The sequence below is a fragment of the Drosophila albomicans genome, chromosome 3 (assembly GCF_009650485.2).
Source record: "Drosophila albomicans strain 15112-1751.03 chromosome 3, ASM965048v2, whole genome shotgun sequence".
In the NCBI taxonomy this organism is placed as follows: Eukaryota; Metazoa; Arthropoda; class Insecta; order Diptera; family Drosophilidae; genus Drosophila; species Drosophila albomicans.
The window spans coordinates 12,548,125-12,560,206 of record NC_047629.2 but is presented as its reverse complement, the minus strand read 5'-3'; the positions used below and the strand labels follow the sequence as shown (position 1 = coordinate 12,560,206).

Below are 12,082 nucleotides of genomic sequence, written 5' to 3'. Positions count from 1 at the left end.
CGAGTTTTTATTTTTCTGCATTTTGCACGACAATATAAGTTATTTTGGAATCGGGACTTAATAATACTTCGTGAAATTTCGTGCGTACTCTTATCATTAGCAGTTCATCGGTGGGATCAATTTTCTCCATGCCTCTCTCCAATCTGCCTCGAATCTCTTGAAAGTAACCAACAAATTTAACTGCATCTTCGTGTTCCATTGTGCTTTTTACTGGATGTCCACGTTCATTAATAATAACTATGTCGCGTATATTTTTCTTTTGTTGGATCTGTCTGAACGCTTCTTCCACATAACGAATAGTTCGACGTGGCTGTAAAAAGTATACGAATTTTGAAACTATTTTTACAATTGAATTTCAAATGAAAATATTTAATTAATTAAATTACTTTTTCTGGGGGGCTCTGGAACATGTTTTCACTAAAAAGTCGGTTATTTTTTGTCATTCGATTTACTTTTGAAATCGCCATGGAAAGTTTCTATAGCAACGGTTGTTAGATGGGTTTATGGGTCAAACATAAAATCGCTAAAAATATTTTAGGTGTTACTACAGAAAACCTTTTTTTTTTCAATTTTAAAATTATTAAGCCAGATATGGATAGGTAGATATTTTAATTTTAATTATTTAAAAAAGTTTATTCGTGCAAGGGAACCCCATTTATATTCGATTACTCAACCGCACAATTTGTAGTATTTTCGCCATATCGACATTTGGTCACACAGCTTTATCGAACAAACAAACTTTATATTTTTTGCAAAATTGTTAAGCTAAATTTGTAGTCGTTATGGTAAGTTAAAAATAATTCATAGAAAATGTGATTATGATAAGTTTAATCAACAGTCGCAAGAAGTCGAAGAAACGCTCAAACGAATTCAAAGCCACAAAGGCGTCGTTGGCACAATTGTCGTCAATAATGAAGGTGGGTTATGACTGCAAATGCAATTCTATGTTGACTATTTAATACAGCAGAGTTGGCTTATTAGGTATTCCAGTGAAGTCAACACTAGACAATACGACGACCGTACAATACGCTGGATTGATGAGTCAGCTGGCAGATAAGGCTCGCAGTGTGGTGCGTGATCTGGATCCATCTAACGATATGACATTCCTACGAGTCCGTTCCAAGAAGCACGAAATTATGGTCGCTCCCGACAAGGACTTTATTCTTATTGTTATTCAAAACCCAACAGATTAAATCCATACTCATAATGAAGGCTATATGAAGTGCAGTGATTTTCGTATCCCTTTAATGTATTTATTGTACGATGTATGGGAGGACAATTTTAACTTAACAAGTAAATAATTTACAAAAGGCATTTAATGTGTCAACAAATTGTTTCGGGTATTCAAAGGGAAGAAGAGGCATTACCAGCTGTCCTATAAAAAATGTTGATAGTTACGATATTGCGTTTTGAGCACAGATCGTAAGTTTGACCTAAGCTGGCATTATATGATGTCATGAAAGCAATGGGCAATACGATTTCAGTATTTTTATACTAAATATATTGTATTACGCCCTTTACGGTCTCAATGTGCTGTATCGTATTATTTATATTTTTTAGTGTCCATTTTTTATATCAATATTTGTTGTAATTTTGCATATTTTTTCTATACAATTCATTGTGTATTTAAAAACAAATAATTTGTTTTATTTTTATTGCTGAAAATATCGATACACAATATCGTAAAATGTAACCAATGCCAGAGAGACAATTGGTATATTTTAGTACATTTGTCTTCATTAAAAAATATATTTTGGAATCTAGCTTGCGGTCACGCTGAGTTCCTCAGTGAGTCTGTCGACAAGTCGTGCGTGTGGTGGTTAGTGTGGTGAAAACTTATAAGTTTTTTAACAAATGCATTTAAAAAATCGTTAAAAGAATATAAAATATCACAATAAGTGATCCAAATTAATTCGAATAAAACGCTCACACAGTGTACGCGTGTGCAACAGTAAAGAAAACTACGAAATTTAACAAAGGTAATTGTGAAATTGGGCGTGCAGAGTAAAGAAAATGGCGTAATCACGCACTCAAACCAACAAAAAAAAGAAAAAAAAACGGCTACGCAAACGGAATCTCTACGCTCGCTCCCCAATCAGCCAGTCAGCTTTTAAATGGTCGCTGTCGTTCTTTAAATATTTGATTAAATGGAAAAGCAAAAAATAAAAACCAGAAATACGTATATGTATGTAAAATTATTGGTGTGAATGTGAAAAGTGCTTTTAAGCAGCAGCAAAGCAGCGTAAGCGTTTTTCAACGCAACGTTTTTTTGTGTGCAGCCATATTTGTTCCGTGAAAAATGAAAATGATATGTACACACAAACATATGTACATATGGATGAATGTACATACTTATGGCATGTGATACATGTCTACATACGGACGTACATATATACATCCATACATATGTACGTATAAAGAATTAACTTCGTATCGGATCGTTGTCGTCGTCCCGTTGTTGTTCGCAAATCCAAGCAATTTTGAACGATTCATTCGTACAAAAGGCAACGTCGTCGATACTTTGTGTATTATGTACAAATATTCGTTCGTACATAAAGGCATGTACATACATACATACGTACTTTCAATATCGACGATGGCATCACACAAGAGCGCACACGCATACACACATACATCGAAATGTACATATACAAGCAAACCTCATGCACGCACGTTCGCACGTACTACGTAGAGACAATATGTCTGTATGTATGTGTGTGAGTGTGTGTGTGTAAATACGTATGTCTCGTCAGCGGCTGGCACATAACAGAGAGTTGAACACATAAGGGCTGGCTCAATTTATAAATAAGAAGCGAAGCATGTGCGCTTGCTGCGCAGTAACTGCGCTGTCGCTGCTGCTGCGGTTGCTGGCTGCATTGCAGCGCAAGGGATTTTATTACGTACAGCAGCAGCTCCTTCCTCCTCCTATTCGTATGTTGGGTTCGTTTATATTTTTGGATATTTACATGCATACATACATATACGTATATTAATACTTGTACATGTGTATGTGTGTGCGCATCTAGGAGAGCTGCTATTAAAATGCAATGCTTATGTGATGCAGCATAACGTAAATCGCGACGCCATACAAAACAACGTAACGCTTAACGGTTCAATCCCCACCCGCAACGCAACGCGTATTCTCCATGTATTTTTTCGACGTACACAGCCACACCACAGCAAGACACACACACACTTATACGCATGCACGTATGGAAATGTGAGGTTTGCTCGGCAACAACAATGACAACAACAACAAAAATTCAAATTCTTACTGTGAACACAAATTGTTCAAAGTCTAAGCAATAATACAGAAAAATGTATGTGCTGTGGAAAGCTGTTTTGTGCTAGATTGAAATGTGATTGATTTGCTTGATTGACTGACTAATGTGATTCAATATTCATAATTATTGTGAATTGTGAATGTTGTGAAGCGAGTGAAACTTTAATAACAGAAGAATTTCTTGTGAATCACGTGGTGAACAAATAAATAAATAAATACACTTGCTGTGAGGAAAAACAGCAGTAAATAACCCAACAACAAAACTGTTTCCTCGAATCATTTGGTAGCGAGATAACATGACTCAAATGTGTGATTTGGTTTCACTTAGTCAGCGGTGTTAAAAGCAGATTTGAAAACGGCTTGAACACTGCAATATGTTACCAATTGGCATGAATCAATGAAACGCTTGCACAGTGGGACAATGCAAAAACTACAGCTCTCAAAAGATGTCCTCTAACAGTGTGACCGTTGCTTGACACTTAAAAAATAACAACAGACTGAATTAAGTAAAAAATAAAAATATACCTTTTTATAACATTTAACCCATTCTTAACAATACACTTTTTGAATATATAATATACTATTCAACCAATTTTAACATAGCATCGAAATAAAGGAGTAGCTTATATCAATTGGTAAATATCAACTTGGGACTGTTTCTCAGATAATAAGCTGTCTTATGTAAAAAGAAAAAGCAAACATACGTTAAAAAGTATTTAGAATAGTATTTCAGATATACCATCTGCCTCAAATATACGAAATTCTTAAAAATAAGAGTATACATATCTTTTTTAACTGATCTTGGCATAATCAAAATTATTTTGATATTACTTCCGACGATTCTCAATAAATTATTAAATAACAAAAATATGTAATACCCAATATTACTTGGCATAAAGTACAATAATAAAACGGACTATTTCGGGAAATGCCAGCTAACAACTGGTATTTTGTCAGTATCTTATCGGGCGACGAATGGCATCAGTTTCAGCTGTGTAGTTAATTGCGATGCACATGCTCGACAAATTGGAAAAATATCAAATCAGTTATTGTGTGGCGTCCCATAGTCATCATATAGTAGTAGAGTATGACATGCTATGCGAATTGCGCACTGCATTTCGATTTTTATCACAGCGTGAACTACTATTCACGTAGTTTACTTACATTGTTGCCTGTCTTTTTTCTCATTGCTTTGTTTTGTTCTGTTCTGTTGAAGCTTGAACTTTCGACCTTCTGACCGTCGTCAGCTGGCAAATCTTTTGTCACCACTGCGCACAGTGGTTGCCATTTGAAAAGAAAGTCGTACGTTGTTTTGTTGGGTTGAAGAAAGAAGTTTTAAGCGAGGTTTCGTTGTTTTAAAACTATTTTTAAGATTTCTAACTAAAATTCTGGTGGTAATCATGAAACTGTGAAAACCAAATTATAAATGGAAGATTATTTATTGTTTTTACATTTTAATTTACTACTCCAAAAATTCAAAATAGAGTTCTTTACTCAAAAGTTTTCGATTTTATGTAGTAATATTATCATTGAAATTTGTACCTAAATTAAAATTTTGAGTTAAAATAAGCTAAAGAGCAAATATGTAACATTCAGTTTTTACTAAAAGAGGTTGTTATTATAATATATTTTAATATCTAGGCTTTCAATTATAGTTTATCTAATACATTTTTGGAGATAAGGAATTAGATTATATTGATTATTTGCCTTATCACCATCCCACAATGTTGCAACCCTGTTTCTATGTAATTGAATTATTTGGCTTCGGTTGCAGTTGAAATTGCGTCTGTTTGTAGTAGTTGGCTTATCGTTTAATTAATTTTGAGTTTGTGGTTTAGAGCTTTAAAGCTTTCCCTTGATGGAGCCTCTGCTCTGTTGCACAATTGCTGCAAGAATTATTTCTGCTTAAATTGTCTTGATTTTTTAGGGTCTGCTGCAGGCAGCAACAGCAGCTGCTGCTGTTGTTACCGCAGCGTGTTGCACTCGGGTTCGATCAAAATTGACCGACGTGCGACCGACTTTAATGTTGCTGTTGCTGCTGCCATCGCTATCGTGGCAGCAACAAAAACGCACAACAACCCCAATAAGACACACATACATACTTACTATATACATTCGCGCTCTGTCAAATATAAGCTCACACACACACACACATACATACAGATACAGAGTGGCCGACCAGCATCAACAGCAGCTTTCTTCCCTTACTCTAGTTTACAGAAAGCAAACTGGTTTTCATCCCCGTCGTGTGCAGACTTTAGTTTTCATTTTATGATTACACACTGGGCTCTGACGATGTTTTTTTTGGGGGAAATGGTGGCAGTGTGAAGCCCCAGCAGTATTTGTTGGCAACCGAAATGCCTATTTCCCTCTCTCTTGCATTTTAGCCAGCACATCTTAAAATGGAGTAAAATAAATACAAAATACAAAAAGTAAAGTAAAGTAATCGCATTTATTAGCTAATTGGTGAGAGTGAAAAATATGCAGATTATTGTTGGAGCATGTGCGTGCTTTTTGCGTTTGCTTTTGTGTTGGGCTCGTGTCTATCATCGCAGCGTTGTCAGATGATAAAGCTCGCCATATACACGTACTACAAAAACATTGGCCTACGTGTATACATATATAAGTATGTGTGTGTATTGTGCGGTCTGGCGTTATCGCCAAAGCAAACCAAATAAACAACAATAAAATAGCAACGTTCAAATAGCACAAATTATTTTTGGCTTCGAACACAACATGCTGTAAACACGCAACAAAAGTTTTTATTTTAAAACATACATATTTGTACCAGGGCTGCAAGTCATTGAAGTTCCAGTTGATTTACAGTTATTTATGAAGCTCAAGAAATGTAATGTTATCTCTTGTTGCCAGGGCTACAAACTGTTTGAACAAAAAAAAAACAGCTGCATCAGCCACAATAACAATCTACATATAAATAATAAATATAATCAGTTTTCATTTTGAATAAATTTAAATTCCATTTTTAGAATTTATATTTGTGGCTTATGGAGAGACTTCATTTTATATTTTGCTTTTTTTTTGGAGTGCCAGTTTAGTTTGTTGGGCTGCCAACCGGTTTTCGTCCCTGGTGTTGTTGCATTCACACGCTAGAGAGACACGACACACTCGGAACATGTTTCATGTGGCAGCTGTGTGTAGCAGCGTTAATATTCAGGATTTTGTATGTTTTTTTTTTGGGTTCAGCACCTGCCGGAACATCGAGCAAGTTACCTGCTTTAAGGCTAAAGATTCAGATATTCCAAACATACTTTCGTGTGGCTTAAATCTTTATTCGCTCTGCTGGGATGAACTTTGACCCAACCACTTGTTTCATCAATGCAAAAATACAGATATGCACCAGTAAGTGCAAGCGAGACAGCCATATCATCGCACATACACAATGAAACGGCTGCAAAGTGAAATTCGCAAAACCAACAATACAACAAAAAAAACTGCCCAAATTTCCAAAAATGCAACTGCACTTGTGCATGTGTATGTGCGTATTTTTGTCTGACTGTGCGTGCGTGTGTGTGTGTGCTCTCATTTTGAAAGAAACAACGACAAAAGACACCGACCGACAAAGATGCGGCGAACGTTGGCAGCGAAAGAGAGCGACAGACCTTTTATTTACTTTTTGGCATAGGGAATGCGGGAATCTGAAATCTGAGTACGCTGAACATCTGTTCCGAAATGTTTCGAGCACAAAGAAGATTTCACCAAGAAATTATTGGAATACATGTTTAAGCGCACACAATCACACTCATGTGCAGCTCTCAAGTACCAAGGCGCACACACATACAGAATGCATATGTATTGTGCATTTTGGGTGCATTTTATATAAGTGCCGCAAAGCAACTCTGTTGTGTGTCTGTGTGTGAGCTGTATGAAAAACACAATGCAAAGTGTGAAACAAGACTCTTTTTCACATACGTACCTGCTTTATTTTATTCCAGGTAAATCGACGTCGACGACAACTGAATACCTAAAAACAAGCAGCAGCAGCAACAACCAGAGGCAACATCGAAGCAGCAGCGGCACGCAGAATAAAGAAACAAGGAAACATTTGCACAGCAACCCAAGCAACGACAACAACAACAACAACGGGCGGCAGCAGCAGCAAGCAGAGCTCCGACAAGAAAAACCACTTCAACAAAAGAGGATAACATATTGAAAAAGAGCTCTGGCAGCACTCGCTGCTCGCACATACACGCAGGCTCACCAACACTATCGCAAACGCGAAACATACACACGTATATGTACGTGGGAAAGTAAACCGACATCTTTTTTACGACATCATCGTCTCCAAGTCGAGAGTCGTCGTATAGTTTTGCAATCACGCAAAGCCAACAAGAGAGAGCAAGCAAAACGAGAGAGAGCTTAAGCTTAGTTTTGGAACAGGCAGCAAGGGCCAGGGCCCTTTGATAACACACATACACACACGCAAGCGAAAACGCACGCTCTCTCTCCACACACAAACACACACACAGGCAAAAGCAAGCTTACGCCCACGGAGAGCGCAGGCGAAACGATCAACAAAGAGAGCTCACGCAAAAACACGTGAGAAGAGAGCAAGAGAGAGAGAGAGAGTCAGTCTGGTTGCTGGATTCGGTGTTGTTTCCTAACACGCACAGCGCATTTGGAAATCACAGCACGGCAGTGACGAGCCGAGTCTATCGGGCAGCAGCAGCAGTCGTGAAAGTGCGTCGACAACGTCGCAGTGTGTGCGTGAGCAGAGTCAGCAGCACCTCCCTGCATTGCATTTACGAAACCCAGTGTTGCCACATCGCTGCATAATCCCACACCATATGAAAGCAATATAGCTTGGAAGTGCAAAGCGACAAATATAATAACTACACAACACTAAAACAAAAAAGAACTTGACGAAACTCGCAACCAACAACCAGGAAACAAAAACAGCAACAAAAACACTCCAGACTCCAAATGAAAACGCTTGTGCTGAGTCCAGACGATCTGCAGAACTTTAACAAGTTCATCTACGATCCCAAATCGGCCGCCCAGCTGGCTGCCAGCGCCGGAGCAATTGCAGCAGCCGCCGCCCATGGTGGACACGGTCATGGTCAGGCGGGTGTGCAGCTGGTGGCAGGTGGCGCCGCTGTGCCCGTTCCCACGGTGAGCACATCGGCGGGCGTTGGTGTCGCCTCCGGTGTGGGTGCTAGTGCTGCTGCCAACAAGCAGTTGATGGCGTTGCACTACTATCTGAATCATCAGGGCAACAGCTATATGGCCCAGCAACCCGGTGGCAACAGTGTGGCACAACAGCAGCAGCAGCAGCAACAACAGTTGCTGGCACAGTCGCAGACACAGCTGAAGCAACTGCAGCTGAAGCAACCGACAATACATCAGCATCAGCAGCACATTAGCTACCATCATCATCATCCCTACTATCAGCAGCAGGCGACGCCGACGCACAACAGTCACACACACTCACACAGTCACACACTCGCGCACACACAACACACACACAGTCACAGCAGCCATCCAGCAGCGACACATCATGGCCAACAACACAAGGTGCAGTTGCAATCGAATCACCAGCAGCAGCAACAGAATCAACTGCCAGTGCATGCGCTGAATCAGAACTCCAATTTCTCGGCAGCCAGTTCGAGCACGGGAGGCACTGCATCCTCCAGCCATGCGCCCACACAACAATCGAATGGCTCCAGCGTTTCACCCACCATCATCAGTCATCAGCCACGCTCTGTTGCTGCTGCCGTTGCTGCCGCCGCTGGCAGCAATAGCAACAACATTGCTGCGGCAGCGAATGCATTGCTGCGTGCCACAGCCACGGTGGCAACCGGTGGTGTAGCAGCTGCAACATCAGTGTCTGCATTGGCGTCGTCATCATCGTCGTCGTCATCGTCATCCTCGTCGTCGTCCGCCTCATCAACGTCCGCAACAACGTCGTCGTCGGGATCTGCGGCTGCCAATTGTGCCAAGAAACTGAAAACGGAACCGTTGCTCTCCCAATACAATCAAACCGAGCGCCTCAATTTTGCCAACACGTACATTGTGTGGAGCGAGGAGCATTGGCGTCGTGTCGTCTTCCACGATGAACGACGCTTCAATCTCGATGGTCCCGATGGTTTCTCCTACTATTATCACGATCTGCGCAATTACGAGCGCAAATTGTCGCAACGGCCGCGTGGCAACTCTGTCTACATCTACCTGATGATCTGTGTGGGCGGACCCATCCATCTGGAGGTGTCGTCAGCCAAACAACGTCCCGAATCCTGCATTGAGGCCATCATGCGTGAGCGTCCCAATATCGTTAGCAAACTGGGCGGCAACACAGACTTTGTGCTGCAGGATCACAATTGGATGTCGCACGCTCTGCCCACCGCCCAGGAGCTGCTAAATGCCGAGGGACTGAAAACCCAGAAGTGGCCAACAATCGCCCATGACCTGAACATTATGGAAAACATTTGGGGTTGGCTCATTCGTGAGGTGTTCGATGGCGGACGCAAGTTTTCGCGGAAAGACGATTTGATATTTCGCATCAAGGAGGCGTGGTCACGACTTCCCCACGATCTGATCACGAACCTGTACAGCACACTTCCCGAGCGAATCACCGAGCTGTATTACACTCAAGGCGTCTACACGAATTGTTGACAAACGACACGGCATCGAGCTGGAGTTGAGGATTGCGATCAGGCGGAGAACAGCAAGGAGGGAAGACGACGGCAACAGTTTCGGCAGCTGCTGCTCCACACACGCATCGCATTTTAGGCTGAGCACCCCAGACTATATAGCACTAGGATGAGCATCAGATCAGAATCGGAGTGGATGGAGAATCGGGAACCGTTTTTTTTTTATTGTATCCTACATTTTACTTGACATTTTTTTGTGTATAGCCTTAAGATGTGCATGTGTGTGTGCGAACACAATCTGAAAGTGAATCTATATTTCTGTAGCTGCTGCATTCTAGAGAGAGACTCTGTTTAGTTTATGTACTAATTGGAAAACATAAATGATGCGCAATTCCCTGAACGCCGCCGCCGCCACGTGTGGCAACGCTGGCAAACGATGGACGCCAGTGCTGCCCATTCAGCTTTTGTAATTAGTGTTACCTATACATAGAAATACCCTCCTTCCCCCTCTTACCAACCCCATTTTCACTTATATGTATAAGCTTTACTTTTAGTTGTCATTTTAAAATAACATCCCCAATTCCCAAATTCCTATTCTTATCCCTCACCTCCCCCCCCAACCACCAGAAAATTAGTTACAACAATTATATTATTTGAAACTTAACTCATTTTGTTGATTGTTTTTAGTTATGCAAAATCGAAAGAAAAGAAGAGAGAAAGAGCGCGAGAGAAGTGCGAACAAAATTAATGCAAAGCGAGAAAAATAGATATATATATATATAAAAGGAAAACATTGTAACTAAAGTATTATTTTAAGGCATAGTTTTTTGTTGTAGCAAAATGCATACATGAAACGAAACAAAAACAATACAAACAAGAGAGAAAAAACAATACAAACACAAGAAACTAAAATCCTATCATGTAAAATTTGTTTACGAACAGAAATTATATTTAAACTAATTATCAATGTAATTAATACATACATATTAAACAATTGAACGAAACAAGCAAAGAAGAAAGGAGGTGATTAATATATAGAATGAGCGAAGATGCAGCGATAGACGCAGAGCCGAGAGATCGCGATCAACAGGAGAAAGCGAGAGCAAAAAATTAGTGTTAATTTTAAGATAACAAAAAAACAAATCAACTAATTGGTAACTCCGAAGAGAAATAAAAACGAACACAAAGAAACACAACCAAGAACTTGTGAACATAGAAATCATGCTGAATACATTAACTACTAATTCATTAGTTTTCAACCGTCGATCAACGGAGTGTGAACGGAACCAGTTCCGATTCCGGTTGCGGTTCCGATAGGTGATCCTGCTCCCTGCCATTTTAATAACCACTATGATGAAATATGAAAGCAATCCGACTCGAGAACTCGAACAAGTTTCCTAGTGATGAATAACCGATTTGAATCGGTTAATACAATTGGATTGATTGTGTGTGGTGTTTGCCTATACATAGACATACATATACATAGATACATAACATACATACCTACAAACTTAGCATACGACGAACTGAACAAACAAATTTGCAGGCGACTAATTTATATACAAAACAAAACAAAACAGAACTCAATGAGAATTAAACATACATAAACTAGAATGAAAAACTATGCGAAAGTAACGGTATCCTTGAAAGCAAAACAACAAAAATAAAAAGCAAACTCAATTTGTGTAATTCAGCAAATGATGTGATTTTCCTTTTGTTTCGCTTTTTGCAATGAACTCAGAAATGTCAAAACAAAACAAAACAAGAATAAAGTAATAATAAAAATGAAATCAACAATCTTTATACATACACCTAATACATATACAAGAAGGAATTATTATTATTAATAAATAAATAATGAAATGCAATTACCAATAAAAACTACCAGCAAATACGTAAAAAATAATATAAATTCTAAAGCATTTTTAATTGCTCAAAAAAAACTTGGAGGTATATTTATAAATACTGGGAAATTACCACAATAATTTCCACAAGGGAAATAATTGCAAATACTTTTCAATAGCGTAAAAGCAAATATTTATTTCAAGAAACGAGTTTTGGGAAACTAATTCAAAATACGCAAAAGTTAACTACAAATAATTTTAATTGGAAATTTAGGAGTACTAGGAAATTAAATTGCTGCTTGGCAAAACTGGGAAAAAAAAACTTGGGGGAATTACTTGTCAATATA

The 12,082-nt window shown here is 39.2% G+C and overlaps 3 protein-coding genes across 4 annotated transcripts; 2 read left to right on the top strand and 1 right to left on the bottom strand.

Moving 5' to 3' along the window:
* Positions 1-4: 4 nt before the first annotated feature.
* On the bottom strand, positions 5-4,534 carry LOC117568429 (dynein light chain roadblock-type 2). 2 transcript variants are annotated; one of them, XM_052003623.1, is made up of 2 exons: positions 4,448-4,534; positions 5-310 (listed from the first exon to the last, which is right to left on the bottom strand). In XM_052003623.1, the coding sequence occupies exons 1-2, from the start codon at positions 4,469-4,471 to the stop codon at positions 8-10; spliced, it is 327 nt and encodes a 108-aa protein (XP_051859583.1). In that variant the 5' UTR covers positions 4,472-4,534; the 3' UTR covers positions 5-7. The 2 variants fall into 2 exon arrangements, with proteins under 2 accessions (XP_051859583.1, XP_034104979.1); XM_034249088.2 differs by lacking the exon at positions 4,448-4,534 and adding an exon at positions 387-517.
* Positions 674-1,314, top strand: LOC117568430 (dynein light chain roadblock-type 2). The gene is made up of 3 exons (XM_034249089.2): positions 674-785; positions 839-917; positions 982-1,314. Exons 1-3 carry the CDS (start codon positions 783-785, stop codon positions 1,191-1,193), a joined length of 294 nt encoding a protein of 97 aa, XP_034104980.1. The 5' UTR covers positions 674-782; the 3' UTR covers positions 1,194-1,314.
* Positions 1,790-10,885, top strand: LOC117567947 (protein hunchback). Its single transcript, XM_034248245.2, has 2 exons — positions 1,790-1,979; positions 7,237-10,885. The coding sequence occupies exon 2, from the start codon at positions 8,225-8,227 to the stop codon at positions 9,911-9,913; it is 1,689 nt and encodes a 562-aa protein (XP_034104136.2). The 5' UTR covers positions 1,790-1,979; positions 7,237-8,224; the 3' UTR covers positions 9,914-10,885.
* The last annotated feature ends 1,197 nt before the right edge of the window (positions 10,886-12,082 follow it).